The sequence below is a fragment of the Typha latifolia genome, chromosome 12 (genome assembly GCF_019914945.1).
Source record: "Typha latifolia isolate L0001 chromosome 12, TyphaL0001v2, whole genome shotgun sequence".
Lineage (NCBI taxonomy): Eukaryota > Viridiplantae > Streptophyta > Magnoliopsida > Poales > Typhaceae > Typha > Typha latifolia.
Genome location: NC_133097.1, coordinates 280,529 through 302,773, shown reverse-complemented (window position 1 = coordinate 302,773; position 22,245 = coordinate 280,529). Strand labels below are relative to the sequence as shown.

General features: G+C 35.9%; 2 protein-coding genes across 5 annotated transcripts; both read left to right on the top strand.

Moving 5' to 3' along the window:
• Positions 1-364: 364 nt before the first annotated feature.
• On the top strand, positions 365-11,767 carry LOC140799078 (probable E3 ubiquitin-protein ligase LUL2). Its single transcript, XM_073153222.1, has 3 exons — positions 365-1,316; positions 5,077-5,575; positions 11,150-11,767. Exons 1-3 carry the CDS (start codon positions 799-801, stop codon positions 11,276-11,278), a joined length of 1,146 nt encoding a protein of 381 aa, XP_073009323.1. The 5' UTR covers positions 365-798; the 3' UTR covers positions 11,279-11,767.
• A 766-nt stretch (positions 11,768-12,533) lies between these two features.
• LOC140799175 (uncharacterized) lies at positions 12,534-21,766 on the top strand. 4 transcript variants are annotated; one of them, XM_073153347.1, is made up of 7 exons: positions 12,534-12,682; positions 13,370-13,423; positions 13,550-13,721; positions 14,509-14,909; positions 15,809-17,047; positions 17,145-17,248; positions 20,909-21,766. In XM_073153347.1, exons 4-7 carry the CDS (start codon positions 14,514-14,516, stop codon positions 21,207-21,209), a joined length of 2,040 nt encoding a protein of 679 aa, XP_073009448.1. In that variant the 5' UTR covers positions 12,534-12,682; positions 13,370-13,423; positions 13,550-13,721; positions 14,509-14,513; the 3' UTR covers positions 21,210-21,766. The 4 variants fall into 4 exon arrangements, with proteins under 4 accessions (XP_073009448.1, XP_073009447.1, XP_073009449.1 ...); XM_073153346.1 differs by having other exon boundaries at positions 13,370-13,507; positions 13,609-13,721; XM_073153348.1 differs by having other exon boundaries at positions 13,370-13,721; positions 14,509-14,610; positions 14,692-14,909.
• The last annotated feature ends 479 nt before the right edge of the window (positions 21,767-22,245 follow it).

Here is a 22,245-nt window from a genome sequence, read left to right as displayed (position 1 = left end):
CTGCAGTTTAACGCTAACAGGAAAGCAATGGAGAGGACCTTTAAATTTAATTAATATAGAATAGTGAAGTGGATGGTCCATAGCCCATAGCTCATAGGCCATATAGCCCATATGGCATTCGAATTTTTCTAAGGCAGGTCAATTTAATTGTGTCAATTTTTTGAGTCCACCTAGAACTAGAAGTCTAGAAACAAACAACCGAGAGAGTCTCAAGACTCTCTGTGGAAAAAAAATTGGGTGCGCTTCGGATTGAGACCTCTCCTTGGATCGGACCCGAATCTGACCGACAACCCGGTCCAAACCGCACCCACTCACGATGCCAACCCCCAAAAAGTAGGGGCCTAATCGTAATTACGGATCTTTTGTTGGAGTTGCTTGAAAAGGATCTCCCCTGCCCCGAGTGGAGCCTTACGCAACCTTCCATTATACCATTATAACCGAAAAAAAGAGAAGAGGTTCCACCTCTCTCTCTCTCTCTCTCTCTCTCTCTCTCTCTCTCTCTCCCAAAAAAGACGAATCCTTTCCAAGGGCATTGATTTAGGTTCTTCTCTCTCTAATGGGATTTCGCCCCTTGTTTGATCTCTATCTTTATTTTTAACCTTCTTTGATCAATTGCGACGTGAAAACCAATTGAACCCGCAAAAATCAATCGCATGGAGTTACCCACAAAGATCCGATTTTTATACGACTACTAGGCTTTCCGATCGATTCCGGAAGATCATTTTCGCTTTTCGACGAAAGGAGTCGTTTTCTGGGAGAATTTTCTGAATCGAAGCCCCGCTGAGAAGAGGGAAAGGCATGGGGAACACGGGGAGCACCGGTGGCGCCAACGGCCGGAACGGCCGCAGGAGGAATTCGAACCACCACCACCCCCACGCGCCGCCGCCTCCGCCTCCGCCGCAGCAACAGCCGCAGGAGGTGGCGCCGAACCGGTACGTGTTCGCCGCTGCGACTCCGTACCCGCCTCAGTACCCAAATCCGAGTCCGCCGCAGTACTACCAGTATGCCGGGTACTATCCACCGCCTCCCCCGGCGATGCCGGTCCCTCTTCCTGCGCCGTATGATCACCATCACCGCGGCGGAGGCGGCGGTCCCAATGCGGATTACCCTGCCCACCACCCTGGGTGGGCCCCTGCCGGTAGGTATCCATATGTTCCTCCGCCGCCGATGACGCCTCCATTTATAGAGCATCAGAAGGCGGTGACGATCCGGAACGATGTCAATCTCAAAAAGGAGACTTTGAGAGTCGAACCTGACGAAAAGAATCCAGGACGGTTTCTTGTTGCTTTCACCTTCGATGCGACGGTAGCTGGAAGGTGATCTCCTCTTTACTTCCTTTAGATAATCTTGTTCCTTATTTAGCAATTCCGGGTCGTGATAATTTTGTGGTGCTATCACATGATTGATCTCAAGTCATACAGTTTAATTTGTATCTTCTGGTACAATTCTGATAGATATAGGTGAATTTATTATTTTCATTTTTTGTCTTAAGTTTTGAGGTTGTTGTGGAGTGTATATGCCTGTCCCTGGTTAATCTTTGGAGTCTTGATCAGAGCTTGAATTGAGGAAAAGGTACTTTGTTGGTCTTGATGTAACAGTTTGACCGTCATCTGACTGTTGCCTGATAATATTGTTATTATTTCTCCTTGGAATTGACCGAGAATAGTTGACTTCGTGCATGAGTATTGGATTGTCTGGATGTTCTACGTGTGTTTTGACCTGTCTAGTTTTTACAAGATGTGATGTTTCATGGTATTTTGCAATTTGATCTGGTCAATGGTTAGCATTTTAACCTGATCAGTTATGACTTCTCACTTTTTGTTTATGACTTACCACTTTTTTTGCCTCAACATCTCCTTTTAAGGATTCTATGGAGGAAGTTGACTTTTTTCATGTAGAGAATGTCCCCTCAAACATTAGAGTGTCACATTTTCTCAACATATTGTAGATTCCGAGAAAATTTTGCAGTTTTAGATATAATACTAGCTGACTCGATATCTCTAGTAGTAATTGACTGATTGGTCATCACTGGTCCTGATAAGGTGTTTAAAGTAACAACTTGCTTGAACAAAGTCTAGATCAAAAGTCAACATAGAGAGTAGTGGCTAAACTGGAACTTTGACTTGTCTACTACTATGTGTTGTTCCCTCGTATGCATGTGCAAGCATCCAAGTGAATAATTTCTGACGATCTTTGTCTTTTTGTTGTTGTTGAAAGAAAGGCTTATTTTTCAATTGGTATGAGATGTTAATGGGCTTGTTCATTAATTTTCATTATGGTCAGCTTGAAAACTTAAAGTTCTTTTGCTAAAAGAAAATGCTTTTCTCGTATAGATGTGTGGAATTTATAAATATTACTTGACCATTATATGGCTTCCTTGGCTTCCTTCCAGGTGTATTTATACATTTCTTTTACTCATTTAAAATTGAATATTTGGAGCTATATATGACATGAACATAATCATTTTACATAACAAGAAGTTGCTTAGGTTGTGATGCATGACAGGCCTAGGGGAATTTGAAGCAAGTCATAATACTACTTAAAACAGAAATATAAAACCAACGCTTTTCCATTGCTTAAAGAGTGAGTGCTTTGGATATGTACATCTCAGATTTATGAATGCTACTTCAGTATTACATTTCTTCCATCATCCACTTTCTTTACTCTTTTCCATTTAAGTTTTTTTTTAATTTCAAATTATGTCTTTTGACCTGCATATGATGAAACCTATTTGTTGTAATGAGGATTTTCAACTAAGAACTAGGGGTAACCATGCAGAATTTTAAATTTAAAGTATAGATTTGGTTAGCATGCCTCGAAGAAAGTAGGGATGCCAGAATTTGATTTCAGTTTTTAAATATTATAACTATAAATTACTTTTACTAAGACGTAGTTTTTTGTGTTAACAATTATCTAAATGGTCTAGCTGGAGTTTTAACAACAGAATGAAGAAAAAGCTTCATGTTCTTCGGCTTAGTTGAAAATATCAGCAACATGAATTAGATGGAGAAAGATATGATAATTTAAATAACATAGAAGCAGGAAAGATGGGTAAGAAGCGATCAAACACTCTAAGTTACTGAGCCTCAATTATAGGTTGTCAACTAAGACCTATTCATGCCTCATGTACAAGAAAATAAAAGGCAGATTCACTATGAATCTCATTGGAAAGTCCTCTTGTCCTTGTTTTCTTTTACCAAGTTAAAGGGAAAAAAGGACATCAAAAGAACAAAAAGGAAACGAAAGAATTTATTTGAATGATTGCTTAGAATCAAGAATTTCTCTTCTATATAAGAGCAGCATCTTTCATTGAGGAACTCCTTTGATTTTCTTTATATTCTTCATTTTGTGACAACTGACAAGATCTTGATCTTTTATATAAGGGAGGTATCTTTGGCTTTCTAATTTTAGGAGGGTCTCCCTTTGAAATTGTCCTCGGAATATGCCTGCCCTCTTGCTCTACTTTATCATAACCATGGACTTATTCCTTCTTTTTCTCTATTTACCGAATGACTAGAATGTTATTGTGTTGGAAGTTGTTAAATTGCAAAAAGCTCCTTCAAATGGAAAAGTGAATCCAATATTACATGAAAATATTTAGTGCTTTATAGTCATTTAAGAGGGTGAAGTATATACTTATTAAATCATGTCCACATCAAGCAGTAGATTTCTCCAGGAAGCAACATCAAGAGCTGATTTTGGTAGTGCAGATTTTTTGCACTTCTTTTTACTTCTTTTCTAAGTAACCCTTCAAATTGATGGACATTATATGCTTTCTTCTCATGGTTCTTAGTATCAAAATAATGCATTATGACAAATTAGCTTGTACTATTATATGCATATGTTTGTGTATAAGTCCTCTATATGCGTATGTTTGTCTATAAGTCCTTTATATCTAGCTACTCACATCTTTTTCTATGCAAGTCCATACTGACCTTCATGAATGCTTTTCATATATTTCCTTTCATTCAGGAATGATAAGATCTATGACAATGCTAGACTTATTAGATTGTTAGATTGATAGAAGTTAGAAAGCTGTATTTTTTGAACACGAGGACTTAATACAAATACAATTATGTAAATTATATAGGCAACGTGCATGAGCTATCTCTTATTGGTTCAACCAGACCAAGAAGGTTTGAGCCAATGGAGAACACCTATTGACAATTTTGAAACTTATTCTTTCCAGCACAATAGGATTGCAAGCAAAAGTCAATTGAACAAACTTACTTTTTAACCTCTGTTTCATTTTCATTTTCATTTTTTATTTACAAATGGTTTGAGTATACACATTTCGAATGACCAAAAATAAGTCTTAGAAGCTTGTAAGTGTTGGAATTTGGATTTCTTTAAGAACGCCCCTCATTATATAATCGTCCAAGAGAAAACTTTTAATTAGTAGAAGATCGTTTAATGAGTCTTTGCCTGCATCTACTGGTTGATACTGCTTCTCTTTTACTGCTTCTCTCTGTAGAACCATATTGTTAAACAAACTTCTACTATCTTTGGAGGATTACAATATGAGGCACAAGTCTTTTTCATGAATAAAGAAAGATGAATGTGCACTCTTGTTTATTTGATTTATAGGTTAATTTATATCTACTCATTATAGATTAGAGTGATGTATTTAGATGTTATTTATTTGTGCACCTCCACTTATGGCAAATTTCCAATATGATCAAGTATTTGATAGGTCTAAAGTCATAAGGTTTGCTATGTGCTATAATATTTTAGTTCCAAGACACTAGTAACATGCTCAGGAATACAAGATCATTTTGAGAACTTTTATTCTATTTGTGTGTGGAAATTATTTTTATAAAGTATGTCGTTACCTCTTTGGTGCCACTACCTACTTTCTCACAACATATTAGATTGACACATTTTCATGTTGATATAGTTCGTACTTCGTAGCACAATTCTGAATAAGTTTTATATGTCAATTCCTTTTAAGATAAATATGTTTCTACTTTTTAAATATCTATTTTTTTTAATTATGTGTGCTTCTCAGTATATACTTGTTATTGCACATATGTTATTTCTAGATAATCTGACTTTATGCCTTCTATCTTTGAACAGCATCACTGTTTTCTTCTTTGCCAAAGAAGGTTTTGATTGTAACTTGACAGCAATGAAGGAAAATTTACTTGAACCAGTCACAGTATCTTTCAAGGAAGGCCTGGGTCAAAAGTTTAGGCAACCATCTGGAACTGGAATAGATTTCTCATTGTTTGAGCCTTCTGAATTGATCAAGGAAGGAGAAATGGAGGAGTATCCTCTTGCAGTAAAAGCAGAAGCATCTCCATCCAACAATCAAGGGTTGGAAGGTGAACAGAAGATAGGAACTCCAAACTCACAAATTACACAGGCTGTGTTTGAAAAGAAAGAGTGTGGTGATTACCAAGTGCGTGTGGTAAAGCAGATTCTCTGGGTAAATGGAACTAGATATGAACTGCAAGAAATCTATGGAATAGGCAACTCTGTTGACGGCGATATCGATGGCACTGATCCTGGGAAAGAATGTGTTATTTGCCTTTCAGAACCAAGAGATACAACTGTCCTCCCATGCCGACATATGGTAAGTTTTAATTTTTATGCTTTGTTCTTATCTTACCAGTTATCCGTGTTAATATTTTGCTCGCCTGAGATGGAACAAGCCAAAACTTATTGAAAATTAAGTTTGAAACTCATTGATCAAGGCTGGAACATGCAAGATTATTGATTGTGAGTTTTGCTTCAGTCCACGATTGACTAAAACCGATCTATTCCAGCTCAAGTTTTTCATTTTTTCTAGTGGTCAAATTCAAAATTGAAACCAACTGAAACTGAAAATGAAACTTCTAACTGTTACATATGGTCAAAATTGTTTGTACTCCTTTTATACTGATCTCCGTGTTAGTAAATAGTTTTCTTATCAGTAGCTCTGTAGCTTTTAATTGTCTCATGCAATGGATTCGTTAAATTACTAAATTCATTTGTTTTAGCTACACTAGTGTATCTTTAGCTACTTAGGTTTTTATATTATATTAATGAGGGTTCACTCTTGGAATTCCAGAGAGGTGTTGTATAGTTTGACGTTAAGGCTTGCCAACATGAGCATGATGGCATATTGTAAGTCCTAAAATAAAACATCCACCTCCAAATCACATGCCTTCCATGTGGAACAATCCATGTGATTCTCACATGACTAGTCAGTACAATGTTTATCATAAAGTATCAAAGAAAGATCTAAAAAATACCATAACAGTCCAAACAAATATAATTCAAATCACAAAGTACTACAAACTTCAGCAAGCCTCCAGAGATACATGTCAATATACAAAACCCAAAACATAGAATTCCTCGCAGAAGCTAAGTCCAAATAGGAAAAAATAGAACAAATAAACTATAGTAGAGAAATAAATTAGCTATCCTCGATATCTGCATCTTCCTCCTCTAACTTTGAAATGTTTTCACCAAAGGGTGATGAACATACAACCCAGCAAATATAATCCAATAATAATTTATGAATAATGTAAATGTATTTATGAATATTCTAATGCATACTTATAATTAACAACATATTAGAATAAACATGTCCAATATAATTTGCAATGAACTTTTTACATAATCATCAGATACAAAATGCATAATAGTATCATAACTAAAATCAGCTCCTCATTTCATCAAGATAAGCTCATATAGATCGTAAATAATTATATCCCAACATACTCATACAGAACCATACTTTACATAGCAAACATATAAACGATAATGAATAGTCATCTAGCGGTAAACCATCTGTATATGCCTGACGACATTGCATATGATCGATTGTCTGTGGCTATCAAACTAAGGAATCCAGTTGTAAGCCCATATCCTATCTCCATCATATCGCTCTACTAAATTATTATGTACAACAGAATAATTACTTATAATAAAATCATCGCTCAATTAACTCTCTGACCTTATGTCATTGGGTACCGCTGGAACTATAACTCTACCTTATAATCATCTTTCTACTATCATTATAGTCTAACTTCCAAACAAGACAGTGTGATCACTTGAATGTTACACATGCTAATGACCTTAGACTGCTAATATAATAATATTATATGGTGCACTCCACTTTTAACCTCAAGCTAAGTGAGTGGATGACATTGTCTAGTCGAGACTTGACTAATAATGATATGTGCAAGTGGTGCAAATATTTTTAATCATACAATTTATGTCATAGTCATCAATGTTTACACATATATCATAGATGAATGCATAAAAGTATGTCATGCAAAAGATAAACAAAATTAATAATGAATAAGCAGTAAAATTCATGTGCAAATAACATGTTGTAATAAATATATGGAAATCATATGATTAAATATTTACACTACCCATAGATTAATATAAGAACTAACTCGCTTGAATTATATCCGAATTGCTATAAACTCTCCTCAAATATCGAGCTTCTCCAATATCTCAAGCTCCTCCTCACACGGTATCGAATCTACCAAATTTATAGAAGTAATTATGCATATGAAGTGAAATGGTAACCTAAATAATTAATTTAACCTATTACCTATCATTACAGTTTTTCAGGTTGCGTTGCTTGAAAGACTTGATATCGTATAGTCTAATAATCCTAAAGGAAAGCTCTAGAAGGATGAAAGGAAAGAAAGAATTACATAAATCATTAATAAAATATAATATTAAGAATAAAGTGAACTCAAGGTGTAACTGAATATTATTTAAATTCAATGATAACGATCTAATAATCTATTTATATTTAAATGGAAAGTAATGATGGTTGAAATCATGTAGTTAAGTTATGTAACAGTTAGATTGCTTGTGAAAAAAATAAATGTTCCAGCAGTCGAAAGAACTAATCTCGGGATTAAAAGTTCGAACGGTCCTTCAAACGTTCGAATGCCAATTCCTGAGAGTAAAAGAAGCTTTAAGGCAATCGAACACAAAATTCTTGAGAGCAGAAGAAGCTTTAAGGTGTTCGAACGGCCCCTCCAAGCGTTCAAATGGCTCCTCCAAGCGGTCGAATGCAAATTCTTGAAAGCAGAAGGAGCGTTGAGGCATTTCAACGGCCTTGCGGGTGTTCGAACGCCTGACGTTGAGGAGCCCAAGTCTAAGTTTAATTAAGTATTTTTTGCTTATGTTGGGCAGTAAAACTCAAGCTTAATCGATCCTATCGTGTCTTGTTAATGCTAGGGAGCCACCTATAAATATTCGTAGTGCACTCCTGGTTAGTCATCTTTAAATTAATCAAATCTTTGAGGCCATATTTTTCCTTCTTCCTTGCTTGACTGGACTCGGCCGTGGTAGCCCTAGCACCACTTAGAGCTATCGCCGCTACCTTTCCCTTCATCTAGCAGCACCACTTGGCTCTAAGGAACGACCCCACTTTTTTTATCCCTTTCTTATCGATTATATCGATTTCCTCCATTGCCATCTCCACCACCTTATCACAACCCTAGGCCGATCACCACCAATCCCGTTTAGCCTTCCCTTTCCACAATCCACTTTTATAGATTTGTTTTCCATTCCGAATCTATCTCAACCTAAAGCCACTCGACCATTTAACTGTTTGATCTTAACTTTGGACATCCGCGATAACACTAACTTTTTGCTCGAGAGTCAGAATCTAATTCCGTCTTCGGATTTGGGCTCGTAAAGATCGTGAAGGTAGGAAGGTGATCGTTACAAGTTAATTTATATAATAATACATTTATGTAAAAATATGATAATTAAGTAGAATATGGTTAACACTCTATTATTATTATTATTATAATAATAAGTTAGGATTAAAATAAAATAAACACAGTTTGAATATATTTACCTATATAAATTGATATGGTTAAGATACATAACACTAACATAAATTAATTTTGTGAACAAGTGAGCGGCCTAAATAGAATATAACTAAGTATTTATAATAAGAATGCATTAATTTAGTAATATAATAGAATAAGATTAGGTTAGAATTTAGATATTGCAAAATATTATATTTATAAATATTTTAATAATTTAAGTTAATCTAGTGATCACCCAACATAAAATTAAAATATAAATAATCAAGATAAATAAATAGTTTGAATTATTTTGACATAAGATATATGATTAGGTCCTAATAGAATGCTAAGAGAAAATAATCTACTACTAATTATATTTAACCATAGAGGAAGCCTTAATTGAGTTTGGCTTAACATTATTATCTTTTTGGTTTAGACCAAAGTGGCCCAACACCTAATGCGTTTCTTCTCCTTCCATAGAGGAAGGAGAGCAGATGTCAAGCTCCATGGTTAATGGCCATGGAGCTATCCTACTCATGAACCCAAGCAACGAGAACCCCTATAAGAGGTACCATTGGGTTCGGTGGAAGTTGGGAAGAATAATGACTCACCGGCAAAGAGTGAGGTTGACTTACTCTGATGAGGTTCCAATGATGTGCACATTGTGTCGAGCATCTTCCGATGAAGAGAAACAAAGAGAGGAGAGATGGTAGTGGGAGGGAGGTAGAGAAATAGAGATCGAGGAATGAGAAAGAGAAAAGTTTTGGTAAATTAGGTAAAATTTGGCTAGTAATTGATGACGGTTTCGTCGAGGTCGGTATTACGTGCCGAAAAAGCCAGTATCATGAAGGTGAGAGGAAGATGAGGGGGAGACTTGCACATGCAAGGCATGTGCACACATATTTTTTAAGAATAATTTGTGAGTGTTACATAAAAGCAGCCTGTTGAAACTACTGGGAATAAGTGCTGCATGCACCTTGCCCTCTTTCTTCCCGGACCCTGCATTAGTGGATTTTCATCTACTTGGACACACTTGGTGCTGAGAATTTATGCTTACATTAATATTAATGCTACACTGTGAGATGGTGAGTACGTGGTCCTCTTCTTTGTGAAATAGTTTGTCTTTTCTTTTTCCAGTACCAATGGATGCGGGTTAAGTAGGTATAGCAAGGTTGAGGAGTGTGTTGTAGTAGACTTAGCGCATGCAATGCACTTGATCCTGGTTATCATGACTCTTTAGTTGGGGGGTATTGTCATGCCTATCTAACACACTTCTGTTTTAATGTCGTGTTATATGTGGGAGATTTCCTTTACCATATTTGTCCCTGTAGCACTTTCTTCATTCCTTCTATCTCTAATTGTCTGTCTTCCAATTAGGTTTCTGTTACATCCTTTCAGTTCCATTTCCAACTTGTCTTTGTATTTTTTATGCTCTGCATTTAGTTTGGGTTGAATTATACATTTAAGTTCATATTTAGTAAGCAAAGTGAGTGGCAACATTTGCACCTACATGCAGCTGTGTTCTTGTTATGTGAGCCTCCCCACGATGCATTTGCAAGTTTGATTCTAACACATTCTTGTACACAAATTCACAACCATGTATGAGTAGGACGTGTGGTTGAATCCTGATACCGTGTTATTTGCATATTCTAATACCAAGTTGTTAGTAGCTTTGGTCATGAATCTAGTAATAGAGTGATGGATTACAATTGTGGAGAAAGAAAGTGGGATTGCAAGGGAAATCTATGATGACTACAATAAGATAATTGGGTTTTTGGAGGAACCCTAACCTCCTATGAGATGCTTTGAGGGATCTCTTCCTCCTGGATGATATTCTCAAATATTGCCTGCCTCATATTCATTGCAGCAGTCCATTATATAGGGATTACAGAGGAAAGAATATATAAGGTAACTTAGAAATGAGCAAGATAAGGAAAACAAAGTTAATCATACTAGGGCATAAAGAAACCCAAGGAAATCAAATAAGCAAATTATCTAGGTAATCATATTGCATGTAACATACCGATACTCCCCATATTTTAGTTGTTGAACATCATCTTGGAAATGTGATTTCCTTGTCCAACAATGTTGTCTTTGTTTGGTAATCTAATATTGTTTTATAGTACCTTTCAAATATTAGTCTTTCTAACATCTGTCTCATAGGGTAGTATGACAGTGTGACACTTATACGACACATTTGCAGCTATTATTTTTATTTCTAATGTTTTGAATCGACCACGTTGATAACCATGTTCTGACTAATTTTACATAATACTCCATATTTTGTGAATTCTCATGCAATTTGTTATTTTTCAGAATGTGACAGTTGTGTCATATGAGTACAAGTGTTGACGTATTTGCTGGTTTTGATGCAGTGTATGTGCAGTGAATGTGCGAAGGTGTTAAGGTTCCAAACCAACCGGTGCCCAATATGCCGGCAGCCTGTGGAGCGGCTATTGGAAATCAAGGTCAACAACAAAGCTGAGGAGCATCAAGAGGCATAGCGGTGGTCAAAACGTGTGCCTCTCAAGAGTTAATACTTACTCTTCTGAAGGCTGTCTTAACTCTTAATAAGCAGACGGTGGTGACACATGATTCATTATATAAAGTTTATGATTGTATTAGCGTTGGCCATAATTGTTTGCTACTTTGGGCAGTGTTACATGCTGAGAGAGCTTTCTGCAACCTGGATGTATATTCTGCACATCAGTTAGCAATTGGCAGATTCTTCCGTTTAGAAAACCTTGTAAAACAAAACAAGTATATAGTTTCCTCTCTCAGTTGGTGGTAGTTCTTCATCATGTGTGCAGGTCTCAAGCATCAACTGCAACTTTGTGTATAAAACATTGCTGACGATGGTTGCTACTATCAAAAGGCTTTATGTAGTCTCTTCATCGCGATAAGGTTTAAGTACACCTCTACTCATTTCACAGACATCGTACTGCTATTGTAATTGACTCCTTTTATTAGGTGTTTCTTCGTTCACAAGGTAATATTCTGATTGTATTCTATTTCTTTTACTAAATTTTTTTTTTTAATTTTTAATTTTAGGTGAGCATGAGCATCCTCGATAATTGACTTTGTATTTAAAAGTAGGTTCTGCTGACCTCGAGACTTTCTCAAAAGAAAATTCAATGACGAGAGAAAAATAGGTTTTGCTTAAAATTAATTTCTTGATAATATGTGTGTGTATATATATATATATATATATTTATATTCTTTTTCGAAAAAAAGGTCCAGGTTTTGAGACCTAAAATTTTCGACTTGATGCTGTATCTACGTGTGAGGATATCGAATTGGGTCAGAGCCCAATTCGAAATCCGTGGCGGTTTTGTGAATTCCCCCTCTCTTGCCCTCTATAGCCTCTAGCCTCCAGGCTTTAGGCTCTAGTGGGGTTAATCCGACCCGTTATCGTTACTGATCCGGTGGTTTGGATACGGATGAAGAAACCCCACCCCCCCCCCAAAATCCGACCCTGATATGGATGCGGGTTTAATCTGACCTGACTCGTTAATCGTTATCCACCCAGATCGATTAAGAATGGAATAAAAAGAAGAAGAAACCCTTACCCAACTAGACCTGACTACGAATCTACGAATACGGATGCAGAAAGGGATCTTAGATACGGGTCGGGTAGATTTTATCGGATACAGCTTGACCCGCATGCTATGTACATAGTAAATATTATAAACCTTACCCCCCGCCCACCTCGACCCATTAACCCGTCTCTCTCGAGTCTCGACCCCCCCCCCCCCCCCCCCGCGGGACCCTCCCTCTCACTTCTTCAGTCCATCTTCCATCTCTCTCGACCCTCGCTCTCTCCGACTCCCTCTTCAGTCTTCACCCGCCGCCTCCATCTCTCTCCGACGACTACCCCTGCAGCCCTGCAGTACAGGAACCGTGATAGGGTATCTTGGCAGCGAAGTGATTCTTCTAGTTCATCTTCTTGACAAAATTATATAGAACAATGAATACGAAGAATAGGTTTAGACTTCTAAAATGATAAGTGATGGTCATTTTCTTACAATTGAGTTTTTTGCTATGTTAATTCTTTCTGCATATCAAGATAATTCTTATGAAATGGTGATACGTGAGTAACGATGATGATAATTATAAATTTTTGTGCGACAAATGTTATCTCATTTAGGCGTGCATTTTTAACAACTTTTCTAGAGTATCATTAGCAATTTTTCTACCTATGCTTTCAATCAGATCTACCGGTTTGATTATTTGAAAAAAAACAAACTTTTGTTCTTCTGTTTTAGTTTCCTGCCTTACTTCATGTTCTAATTTTTAACATCCATATAGCAAGTAATTATTGAGGGGCTTAGCAACAATGAACCAATCAATATGTTTGTAGTTATTTCTGTGCACTCATAATCTGCAAGCTTACTATGTAAAATGTTGATTCATTCATATTCACGTAATTCTGAATCAAATGGATGTGGGATTAAATTATTTAGCAGAGCACCTCCTGGCATAACGTTTAATACTGTAGATTTGTTATCCAAATGCAATTACCTTATCCATCACTGCCTATAAATCAGATTTGTTTCTGACTTGATCAATTGATTTAAGCTTGACTATATTAACAGATTAAAATTCTCTACCCCAAAAGAAGCTGGGAATTCTACCTGGGGAGGATATTGGTGAGAAATCAAAGAACGTTCATGATTCTGTTTCACATTCACATTCTACAAGCCCATCCAATAAGAGTGTGGTCCTGAAAATTGGTATAACTTCATTGACCATGTTCATCACAATCCGGATTGTAGTTTAGACACCAACTTCGATCGGTTGTGATAGATGCGAATGATTTCGTTGGTTTTGCAAGAGGAGCAAGCGAACACAGCAGCTAAGAGAGAATAAGAAACTAAGAAGAAGTTCTGGAACTGAAAAGGACCAGGGGGAGAGAAATAACTTCCTTCACTTTCTAGAGTAATGCAGGTTAGTCTAGAGTTATTTGGTACTTCCATATTTATATTTATATTTTCTTTTATTTTACTAGAAGATTAGGGCTCATTTGTCCAAATATTTTTGTAATGGTTGATTGTGTGGTGTATGATGCAATATTCTTTTTAAGTATGTATTTGTTTGACGATTCTAGATTTCATGAAGGATGCAATTACTCAAGACTATGTGGTGTAATTTGTAAAACCTCTTAATGATCATCAAACAATTGTGTGCATTTGCCCCTTTATCCTTTTATGACCAGAAATTTGTTTAGAACACTAATCGAGTAATCGGTTAAGATATGATTTGTATTCATATCCGGTTAAGATCCGATCGATATACGGGAATTATCCATATCCGTTTAGTTATGATATGGTTTTAGTTTTTATTATCCATCCAATATCCATATCCAAATTCATACCTGGAGCAAAAAAATATGTATCTAGATGTGGGTTGCGCTCTATTTGATCAGTATTTGATCCGTTTTCACCTCTATCTCTTCCTCTTCTCAACCTTCTCTGGCCACCATTGGGGCTGCATCTCTTCCCTTCTTCTCCAATGCTGACCTTTCCTTCCAAATTTTCTTTATTTATCAAGAAGATTCTGACACGTCTCTTAAAATCCCGTTGGTTTTACCTAAATTAAGCAACTCATTTCATGATTCGCAGTTAAGATGCTATTCATGGCAGAAAAAATGTTTGTTTTCTGTTTTTTTGTTTTTTTGTTTCATTTTGTTGTTTAGTTTCTTAAAAATTGGATTTTCTTTTCCTATCCTTTCAAGGTCTGATGTCTGACAAAGTTGTGGAGCAATTATACGGCTTTCTCTCCAAACTGTCTCCTGACATTCTGAGTCGATGTTTAGAACCTGGGGCAGATTTTACGGGTATTACTAATGTTGCAAATTTGCTCTTTGGGGAATTGCAAAAGCAGTTAGAGCAATTACTTTCCCCTGCCGGTATTGTAGCATCTGCAGGGGTTGATGGGCTTTCTCCGAAGGGAGCTATTTTGCTCTTGAGATGCTGTATAAGTTTACTTCAACTTCTCATGTTTGACCTTAGCCTTGTCGTGGAGAAATGTGAGATATTGTTGGCAGTGCTCAGAAGGTTGCATTCCCGCGATCTAAGTGGAACAGGTCCGACGGGTAATACCATGCTACCTCCCTTTTCTACTGCTGTTCTTGAGGTAATTTTCTTGTTTTGTTTTCTCTTTCATCGGTCAGCAAATTGTAAAATCTGGCATTATTTCTATGATCTTTGTAAGTCTCATTATTATTTAACTTTATAAATAGACTAGTATGATTATGAATATGGTTCACTAATCATATGAGGTCAACTAAGAAAGAAAGATGAAAAGAAAGACATAATGTGCATACTTATGTTATATATTTCTCCTTAGGTTTTGAAAGGACTTTAGTGAACACAACATACTTGCTAGAAAAGAAATGAGAATATGTTCTTTTTTCTTTTTCCCTCAGTGATTTCTCCCTAATGAAGCGAACTATTTATTTTCTCATATCACTTAATGTTGTTGGACATGGCTGGGAATAAACCCGGATACAAACAAAAGCTTCATTTGCGGTGTAATACATACGGTTGGACTGAATCCTTGTTTGGGGGATACTGTCATGCCTATCTAACATACTTCTGCTTCAAGTCGAGTTCTATAGCTTGCACCATATTTTTTAGCCTTCGTGTCTAGGCTTAAGCTGAGAAGCTTTGAGGGGGCAAGAGGCTATTTAAATTTTGAAATGGAGAAGGAGATCCTATGTAGGCTTAAGCTGGGTGATTAGACCATGTAGAGTCCTTGAAACTATGCAAAAACATCTCTGTCCACTGGCCAAGAAAGGAAAGAATACAGAAGAAAAATCACTATTTGCAGTATATAGCGTCTTTCCTTTTTCCTCCGTGAAGGGGTTGTTGAGGATGGGATGTACTCATTGGTGACTATATAGCGGAGAGTCGGCGATTAATACTATTGCGATTGCATGCTATATGTACATGCTTATAGCATGGGTATTTCATATTTGCAGAGTTTTAATTAATTTTGAAATTCTTATGAGTTATGAATGAAACCTCTTTCAGGTTTTCATTGAGGGATTTTTGGTGCATCCTCAATTGCAAAGGTTATTTATGGTGACTGATAAAGTCTCTTGTACAACAGAGAAGCTTTTTGCATCTTCTGGATCTGATGGTGATCTTTATGTCATTCAGGAGATAATTTCAAGTTATTTTCTTTTATCAGTCTATAATGATTGGACATTCAACAGATTTATCAATTCACTTTTTTGGTCAAAGGAGGCTAATAGTGAAATCCCTGAAATTAGTATGGACGCAGCCTTGACATTGCTTGGTGCTGGCATCATGTTTTCATTACCAAGTATTCTCCAAGCACATCTAATTTTATTAGCTTCTAGATGCATTGGTATCCAAAGTCCTAAAAACAGTTGGAGATTAGACAAAGTCGCCCTCAGTCGTTCTATTTTGGCATTTGAATGTTCAGTTAATCTCTATTTAGGCTATTTGTCAACTTTAGATTCTGTTGATAATTTCACTGGAGGCAAGGGCCATTCAACTTATTGTGCAAAGCAATTACCTTTTGGTTCTTGTATCCAAGTAGTTGCTTGTAGCAAGCTCGATTACCAGATTGAGAAATTAGTTTCTTTTTGTCAGTCACACTCTCATGATGAGCTATCTGGAAATGAAGCAGATGTCTTAAGCAATTCTGTTGCTTACATAAAAGAGAATCAACATATTATACATGAAAAGTTCAGGCAGGAGACCTCTTTTATTTTGGAGTGCATGATATCGAGCTTTCTATCTCAGGAAATTGGAAACAGCAAATTACATGAAAATGGGGATGCAATTCCTCAAGAGATGATTTGTCTTGCTGCTGCACTGAAGCTAATGAGTGCCTCTCTGCTGCAAATTTTATCTGACTTGAGGGAAATTAGATGCTTAAGAGGAAGGAAAACATCAAAAGATGGTGACCTTTTCAAGGCATTTGATTTTATATCAGGAATTGTTCGTCGTTTTGAAAAATATGAATCAAAGCAAATAGTCCAAAAGAATTTCATCGATGTGTTGGGAAAAGGACCTTTTAGGCATAAGGAATCAATGCTAATGTTATCACATTTTGCAAGTCTGCTAGTATATAGTTTCAGAATGAGGCTTGGGTTTCTACAGAAAGGCTGCATTTTTATGATGATGACATTGATGAATCTTATTATTTTTGAAGAAAACAGTTTAGATGCATTTAGTCTGTTCCTTAGCAATTGGAAATACACTGTACACTGTGCGAGTCCCCAACAGGAAAATCCAATGGTAACATGCTCATTTTTTAAAGTGTGATTTCTATCTTTTATCTTGTTTTTATAATAAATTTATGGTTTTCCCGTTGACCTAGAAACTTTCTATACAGGGTTTATTTACAAGATCTAGTGTCATAATAGCATCAAACATGCAAAAATTACAAAAGCTTTATTTGAGAGATGAATTTAAATGCCTCATCTATGAGGATCAAAGGTATGAAACTTTGAATGCAAAATCTTTTGTGCCATATTATATGGATTGACTCAACTATCGTGCTCTACTTCTTTTACCTATTTAATAAGCATGGCTTATATATAAGCTTTTAGTACTTCCTTTTTTTGAAATGCTTTAACTTTATTGGACATCGTAACTTAGCTTTCTTCTTTCTTTACTCCTTAATTTAAGGTGCTGTCTCGTATTCAGTTATTACTGGTGAATAAGTGACTCTGTTTATTCTTCTCTGCAGATGGGGTATCCTATATTTTGGTTAGTGCTGTTGGATAAGTTATACCATATATGTAGGTGTCTATATACATTTCCATGTCTATAACACACACACAGATATATATTCACATGCATATATTTTCCACATGTAAAATATATAGATATATGGTTGCAAGGTTGGGTTTGGGTGAGTCTGGAAGAGTCTTATTGACAGATAAAATATTCCTATTGGCAAATTGGTGTTAGGGTTTGAGATCAAGCAATCGGATCTTTAAGAGTTATCTGCTTCATCTAAAATATCTATTTAAGAAAAAGAATTCTCCTTGGAACTCTTTTGTCCAAGAGAAGTTTAGGTGGTTTATTGGTTCCAATGCAAACGATTTATTTTTGGGGGCATTGGAAAGTTCTACTTTTTACTTGTATATTTTATATAAAATCATAATAATCAGTTTCTCTAATTTACATGTCATACTACCATACATTTTAGTCAACTTATTGGTATTTTTGTTTCGAGTTTAATTGATAAATAATAAGACACTTTAGAACATATAGTTGTTAATATCTGAATAATGAAATCTATTTACTGGTGTGGAGGTTTAACCTTACTGATAACACTCTAGAACCTTAATACTTGTTAATTATCATCATCCTTTTTTCTCTTCTGTTAATTTTTGTTGCTTTCTTTCTTTTTATCAGGCACCTAAAATTGTGTTACGAGTTGTCTTGCAACATTGATAATTTTGATATATATATTTAGATCATGAGTTAGTAAAGAAACCTATAATTACATTACTTTACCATAAGAATCATCCTGCCAGGTGTAATATTCAAAAGAAAAAAAAAAGAGGAGAAAGGCCGCACGTGCCTGCACTGTTCACTTGCTTCTCCTTTTTGGAGATGGAAAGGGAGCAATTTCCCCCAATCCTTTTGTCGGTGAGAAATTGCCATAAAATCCGGCTTCTTCCCCTATTTAATACTTACAAATTCTCTCTTCGAGAATGATCTTTCCCTTCTTTTTTTTTTTTTTTTTTCTCTTCTCCCTCGTTCTTTTTTTACCTTGCTGAGTGTTACCACTGACAAAGGCAATCATTGAGGCACCGTTGGAGTGAGCAAATAACACCAAAAAAAATGTAGGTGAATCTTCTTCCGCTCCTTATGATTAATTTCAATTTAATGAGTAATTTGTGGTGTACCTCGCCTCATCGTCATTCTGGCCAACGGCCCGTTGTTGTTGTCTATCGTTTGCAACCCTCTGATGAGGTTGCCCTCTTCGTGGGGAGTCCGTAGATGCCTATGGTTGTTATTTTAGTATCCTTGTTGGATGGAATAAACTTCACCAAGGCCAATGATCGTTGAGGGTGGGCTTCTCATGCCGGTCATTTCAATTGGCAAACCTCCACCTCGTGTGAGATACGTCGAGCCTATGGATTCCTCTGATGTGGACTTGGTGGGTCGTCGATGAAGGAGATCACCGACATCCTCTTCCTTTGCCCAATGAGGTTAGGGATGACGACATGATTGGGATCTAAAGATCCCAACTTATAAGTAGTCTCACCTAAACCCAACTTTGGGTTTAGGTTAACCAAGTCTGGGTCAGGGTAGGCCCGACACGTATTTTAGTTAGGTTTGGGCCTTTGCCCAACTTGATTTTTGATTTAGGTGGCTTGCAGGCTTGCAATCCATGTTTATGTCTTTGGGCTTTAGTTTTGGTCCATATTCTTTTTAGTATTAAATCCAGAATTTTGGTTTATTGATGACTTTAAGTATGTATTTATTAGAGTAAAGGTCGAAGGTTTTTGGATTGGAATTTTTAAATAAATTTTGAGTTTCATTATATTATAAAGTTGGATAATTAGTTAAGGTTTTGTGTATCTCAAGCCTATTGGGATACATGGTTGGTAATAATTTTTATTTCGGATCGTGGCACCAGGGCTTGCCTATATATATTGATACTTAGCCATCAACTGTGATAAATATTGCTTTTCCTCAAAGATGATAGGAAGTGAAGACCTACAAAGAATTTGGTCATACAACTTTATTACATGTAAATATGTACTTGTGGATGCTTGATGTTGATGGGAGGTAGGCACTGAGTCAATATTTTTGTTACGATCTGACTATGTGGTTTAAGTTGAGTTAAATCGAGTCGAGTCAAGTTAGTTAATTAGATTTGATTATTATTTTGAATTTCAAATAAAGTAGATAATCTACATATAGATTTGATCTACTAGGAGTTTACTCCAATAAATTGGAGTGGTCATGTGTTGATTATTATTGTGGAACGAAAATTGAGTTTAGTTATTTTATTATCTCATCTTTATCATTTATCGTTGTTGTTAGATTGTTTTTATCTTTCTAAAAATAGATCGTAAATGTAGAACTCATCTAAGCTTCCAAACCTTGGCTACCATCCTCCACTACGAGCTATTCTATTATACGGCCGTCCGCCATCACCCTTGGTCATCTGTCACATTTCGATGACGACCGTAATATCGGATATTTACCGATCTGTCCCATTCTTACTTAGTTCCATTATTTTATTTTTAACTTTTCATTATAATAATTTTTGATTTATGTGAAATTAGAACCATTAAATTTGCAACTCATGAGATTACCATCACAAAAATTCTTATAATTTTCTGACGTCCATATCGGTCTAGATCTGGTTCATAACGATTTTACTAAAAAATAAATTATGGAAATAAACACATAGATAAAGTTAAACCACATATAGAGAGCATTGCCTTTGGAGCGTCCTTTTAGCTAGTTTTTTTCTCAATGGAATCATTGTGAGTAAGAATGAAAGTGTACAACACTATAACCTCATTTTTGATCATCATGAAGTTGTTCTTAGTACTCAGTGATTATATGATATACTTTCTCAAAAGAGCAGTGCTCTCAAGATTAAGATCTTAACCTGAATTATAATTTTAAAGGACATTACTCCCTGTAATCATTGGAGAACTATGCCTAATCACCTTTGGAATTTGTACAATGGGTCTAATAGCTATAAGCTATTTGCCCGAATACAAGAAAGAGATCCAGCTAAGCATCTTTTTTATGATAATAGGTCAAATTTATTGTCCAAGTTAATGACACTTAAATATTATGCTCTACATTATTTTCTTAGATACCATTCTAGGTTTGTAACTCCTTGTTTCTGATCTCTGCTTTGTTGGTGAATGGCAAATGAACTGGTAAAATTGTTGAAGATTTTGAAATTTTAAGTATCTTATGGGTCAGTAAGATGTCAATATCTCTTTCTGTCTACTAGATTATTAGATTAACAATCTTGGGTTATAATAAATGTGTTTCCATACTGACAGAAAATTTTATAGGGAAATGCATGAGGATACTTTTGGACTGCTTTTCTATTTGAAAATTTCATGTGGTGCATTGCTAGTCTTAGACATACAATTAAATTTGCAGGATAGAAGTACAATCTCGGGAGTCGACACTCTCTTTAGCTGCTGCTGAGGATGTAGAGATGCATCCGTCCTGCACAAATGAAGCTGAAATTTGCAACGGTCAGGTTCTTATTGAGTGCTTTCCAGAATTTAACAGAGATCCTTCAGAGTGGGATGATGTAGTGGACTTCATTGAATGCAAACGTGGGAAGGATTATTCAAGTTGGCTGAAGAAGAAACAGAGATTCAGGCAGTGGCATAAGAAAAAAAAGCTTGAGAAGGACAAGGGTAAAAGGAAGTGGAAGCAGGTTCATCTAAATTGAGGTCCGCTAAGAAAATGGGCCAATAAAAGTTACATTGAGACTGACATCATGTATGTCTATCAATTTCTGCTAAACCTTTTCTAGTGGCTTTGTTGGTTATCTGGTGTAATATTCACGACTCTGATGAAATCACTTATATTTGGGGAATTTGAAAAGTTGAATCTGAAATGAGTTTCAGAAGAGGTGGAAAGAGGCAATCTGAGTCACAGTATTATTTGCATACAGCATAACACTGGAAGCTATAGATTCTCTTCCTGTCTTGTACTTGATGGCAGATTCTCTCATAGGAGCATATCCTATTGGACGGAACAGTTGATGATTGGCTGTGAGTTCTATATTTGTAAATGTTTCACTTGAGATACATGCTTGTAATTTGGTATATGTGTTATTCTTTCTGCTTTCACTAGTCTAGGAGAGAGTTTTATCCGAGTATGGGAGAAGAATGTAGTTCCTTGTGTATGGCTGGGCTCAACAATTGGGAGTTGGAATTGCTTTCTATCTCATATAAATGTGCCAAATTTGTTCCATTGTGAAATAAATTGCAGTTCCATGGCGTACATTACGTTCCACAAAAGTATTTCAATCTCCCATTTCTTACATCTCAAATAATTATTTGTTTGCAATCCCTTAAAATAAGTTAGTTATTTGTTTTGCTTTTTCTCACTGTTGAAGCTCTCTTGTCTTTTTCTTTGAGAGGTCTTTACCAACCTCCACTTTCCATGAAGTAATGGAGACCGCTACTAACTATGAAGTCTGGGATGTTGACACCCTACCATCAATCGTCTCTACCAACATCTCACCAACCATTCCTCCTTGGCATTTAGACATTTTGTGTATGAATGTATTATGAAAATTTAAATTATATACAGAGATAGCTATGCTCATTTGTTATATCGGTATAATTTATTATAAATATTTCTTTGTAAATCAATACAGTGTTTAATAATTATAAGTTGAAAAGAAAGGTTAGAAAATAATTAAAATATTCTTTATAGTTAAAAAATGAGGAGAAAAGAGAGAAGAGAGGGTGTTCCTT